General features: G+C 40.3%; 1 protein-coding gene across 1 annotated transcript in view; it reads left to right on the forward strand.

The window, feature by feature from the left end:
• The window catches only part of ndufa13 (NADH:ubiquinone oxidoreductase subunit A13), a 4,107-nt gene extending 1,406 nt beyond the window's left edge, over nucleotides 1-2,701 (forward strand). The window contains exons 2-5 of the mRNA XM_016456570.1: nucleotides 223-301; nucleotides 379-450; nucleotides 2,310-2,379; nucleotides 2,490-2,701. Coding sequence (XP_016312056.1) covers nucleotides 223-301; nucleotides 379-450; nucleotides 2,310-2,379; nucleotides 2,490-2,609 — 341 coding nt within the window. The 3' untranslated portion in view covers nucleotides 2,610-2,701. The remainder of the gene's footprint in view (nucleotides 1-222; nucleotides 302-378; nucleotides 451-2,309; nucleotides 2,380-2,489) is intronic.
• The last annotated feature ends 1,662 nt before the right edge of the window (nucleotides 2,702-4,363 follow it).

A 4,363-nucleotide genomic window follows, 5' to 3' on the forward strand; every position in this document is an offset into this window, starting at 1 on the left:
CACACACACACTCTCTCTCTCTCTCTCTCACACACACACACATTACTGTTTTTTCTGTATTTTAATCAAATAAATGCAGCTTTGATGAGCAGAAGAGACTTCATTAAAACACATTAAAAATCTGACTGATCCCAAACTTCTGAACGGCAGAGTACACTGAGAATTTCCAGATAAAGAGTGACTTTCTTTGATTGGGTGGCTCGTGATTGTAGTTGTCCTCAGGTTACAGTATGTTCGGCGTGGGCGTGGGGCTCATGGTGTTCGGATACTGGAGGCTCTTCCGCTGGAACCGCGAGCGCAGGTGAGTGAGCGTCACACTGAGTGTCTGTGAGACGAGTCTGAGAGTCCTGACGAGAGCTTCTGCTCTTCCTCCGACAGACGGCTGCACATCGAGGAGCTGGAGGCGCGCATCTCTTTACTGCCGCTGCTGCAGGCCGAGCACGACCGCCGGTGAGTCTGAGAGAGACACACATTTACTGGAGAAGCACAATGACAGAAGAGAAGAAGTCTGTTCACACAAAGGACGATAACGATATAGTTCTAAAAATCATTCTCAATATTACAGAATAGCAGAGTCCACACCACAGCAATAACGATAAAGGCACAGAAGCAATATCGTTTGAATCACTTTCAGAAAGATTTTTCCTAGGGATGCACAATATTGGATTTTTGCCGATATTTGTTCAGCTCATTTTGGCCGATATTGATATATATTTCCATTTGTTGGGAAACAACACCAAGTCTTTCCTGTGCATTATGAACAAATTATTATTGATTTTGAGTAGTTTTTAACAAAAAGTTACTTGTGACAATTAAATAAACAATAATGAAGTTATTTTATAATGAGTGCATTGAAAGCTTTAAAAAAACTATAAATCAACTATAAATTAATCACTGCATTTTTTTTCAGACGGATGCAGCGGTAACTTTAACATTTTATTTGAAGATTTAACATTTGTTGATACTCTAAAACTTTTCTCTAAAACAGAAAATCTTTGAGAACTTGTATTTAAGTTTTCAAAACCCATTCGAAAAAAATTACACATTAATGATTAAATATGTGTATATACATTTTTTTATTTACAAGCGTCATGTTTGTGGATTTTTATTGATCTAATCTAAGCTACAGCTTCTGACCTTTAAATCAAAACACTCGTGAATTTTATGACATCAATTACTGCTTTATTTAATCAGAAACACAATCTTAAAATGAAAGGAAAATACACAAATGACATTATTGCAACATATATTTGTTCTTCTTTTAATCATAAACTCACTTTCTCAGAAAACAAGACTTCTTATTTTGTCATTGTGCTTCTCCAGTAAATGCATCTTGATTTAAGAATCGTTTTGCGCTGAAAACAAGACACAAACACTGAGGAAGAACATTTTTTGCAGTTATTTCCATGTTCTAGTTATTTTTTGTAGCTCTTTTGGAACTTATTTTCAAACGTGGTGCTGCTAATAAAACTCGTTTTGCTCTCCAGACATTTACATTTAGAGAACATTTTGATTTATTCCTTACATTTTCTTGAATTGCTCTTAAAAAGATCTACAAGTCTTAAATTGACCTTCATAAAACTTCTGCGAGAGTGTGTGTGTGTGTGTGTGTGTGTGTGTGTGTGTGAGAGAGAGAGAGAGAGAGAGTGAGTGAGTGAGTGAGTGAGTGAGTGAGTGAGTGAGTGAGTGAGTGAGTGAGTGAGTGAGTGAGTGAGTGAGTGAGTGAGTGAGTGAGTGAGTGAGTGAGTGAGTGAGTGAGTGAGTGAGTGAGTGAGTGAGTGAGTGAGTGAGTGAGTGAGTGAGTGAGTGAGTGAGTGAGTGAGTGAGTGAGTGAGTGAGTGAGTGAGTGAGTGAGTGAGTGAGTGAGTGAGTGAGTGAGTGAGTGAGTGAGTGAGTGAGTGAGTGAGTGAGTGAGTGAGTGAGTGAGTGAGTGAGTGAGTGAGTGAGTGAGTGAGTGAGTGAGTGAGTGAGTGAGTGAGTGAGTGAGTGAGTGAGTGAGTGAGTGAGTGAGTGAGTGAGTGAGTGAGTGAGTGAGTGAGTGAGTGAGTGAGTGAGTGAGTGAGTGAGTGAGTGAGTGAGTGAGTGAGTGAGTGAGTGAGTGTGTGTGTGTGTGTGTGTGTGTGTGAGAGAGTGTGTGTGTGTGTGTGTGTGTGTGTATCTGTTCTGCACAGCGTCAGACTCGACCAATCACACGAGTCTGGGGGCGGGGCTGTGACTGACCGCCCAATGACAGCAGGGGGCGTGTTCATTAAGAGAGTGATTGACGTCTGTTTCTGATTGATGTGGAAGCGTGTGTGTTTCTCCTGCAGGACGTTACGGATGCTCCGGGAGAATCTGGAGGAGGAGGCGGTGATCATGAAGGACGTTCCCGGCTGGAAGGTTGATTGAGTTGTGTGTGTGTGTGTGTGTGTGTGTGTGTGTGTGTGCTGGAGCTGATCTCCTGCGGACGGATCTTCTGGAGTCTTCACCGTCTGTCGCTTGTCTTTCAGGTGGGTGAGAAGATGTTCCACACGGACCGATGGGTGTCTCCCATCACTGAGGAGCTCTTTAACCTGCGGCCGCGAGAGGAGACGCTGCGCAAGAAGTTTGGCTTCCTGCGGTACGTGTGACTCCAGCTGTCCCAGCATGCCGTGCTGCGGTGACTCCAGCTCTCTGCACACTGTAAATGTGTCCATATTAAATGCATTTTTGTTTCCTCTCAGACGGTCTCGTGTCTTTTCTGCTTTCTCTGCCGTCTATACGAGGAGAACTGCATCTTGCTCATTTATTCCTCATCAAGCTTTGAACTTTGGCCTCAAGTCTATAGCACTTCATACAAAGCAGCGTTAAACAGGAAAACCATGCTGATGATGCAAGAGCACGACAGAAAACAGTTCAGCTCTCTTCTCTGTGCAGTCAATAATAATTGTAAATCAACATAAGTTTGGGGAATTATGAGGGCAGATGTTTCATGCGTAGCACGCTGGGTATATATTGTGTTTATTGATTATTTAGTGTTTTATTTACTGTTACAATCATGCATTCAAACAAAGAGACACGCTGTGGATTATTAGGATGTTCAATAAAAACAAAAGCAAATTAATTACTACACACACAAAATAAAATATAAAATCAAAATACAAATGTATAAAAAACAATAATAACATTTTATAATAAATAGGCATAAAAAAGAAAAAAATTTGCTAAAACTTCAAAATTAAAATGGAAAATATAAAAATAAAATGTAATTCAGAATAGTATATATATAAAGCTATAATGGTTTTTCACTATGACTCTGGGCTTGTGTTCAGAGCTGTATTTCTTGCACGGGACTCATGCTGAGTGTTTATTACTAAAAACAAGCTGATGGTAAACGTTTAATTTGGTTCTGCCGTGATTAATCTGTTTCACTGCTGCATTATTTCAAGAAGGAAAGAGATCCAAGAGGACATATGGAGTGGAATATAATCATTTCTCATAGAAAATACATAAAGAAGAGCTAAGATATTGTATTTCCCCGCAGAAATCCCAGCATCAGAGGAGAGCCGCTTCAGCTTCAGAAACACTGCAGGAGCTTTTCTTCATCATGTCTGAGTCTCGCTGTGTTTGAATCAGCTTTACCACTAACTAACTAACTAACTAACTAACCACAAACAAACACAATGCAGCTCTTTTAGCAGTTCAGACCAGAGTTATTAGAGCTAACTAAAACTAAACGAAATTAAACTTTATTATTTCAACTAGTTGCCAAGGCAACATTTGTCATTTTCATGTAGTTCAACTTGATGTAATAAAAAAAACTAAAACTGAATAAAAGCTATACATACAGGCATGTATAAACAAACAACAAAATTACTAAAGCTTTAATATTAAAATGAATACAGAAAACATTTATGCTTCCCAACAGGAACATTGTTCATTATTTGCATTTCCATGAGATGATGTTTAATAAAAATATCTGCTCTTTTGTATCATTCACAGTGATATACTAATGTACTAATGCAAACGCAGCGCTGTGATGAAGATGTGAGGTTCTGATTGGCTCTCAGACTCTCACATCACCAGCTGCATCTGCAGAAGCAACCACAACACTGAAGCTCTGCTCATCTCTGCTTTCAGATCAGTGCAGGAGAACAGCAGGAGTCAGGAGTGTGTGGAAGCACTCAGATACCACTCACACTCACTCACACTCACACTCACACACACACACACTCACACTCACACTCACACTCACACTCACTCACACACACACTCACACTCACACTCACTCACACTCACACTCACACACACACACACTCACACTCACACTCACACTCACTCACACACACACACACACTCACACACACTCACACTCACTCACACTCACACACACACACACACACAC

This window comes from Sinocyclocheilus anshuiensis, unplaced genomic scaffold (assembly GCF_001515605.1).
Source record: "Sinocyclocheilus anshuiensis isolate Anshui unplaced genomic scaffold, SAMN03320099.WGS_v1.1 scaffold711, whole genome shotgun sequence".
Lineage (NCBI taxonomy): Eukaryota > Metazoa > Chordata > Actinopteri > Cypriniformes > Cyprinidae > Sinocyclocheilus > Sinocyclocheilus anshuiensis.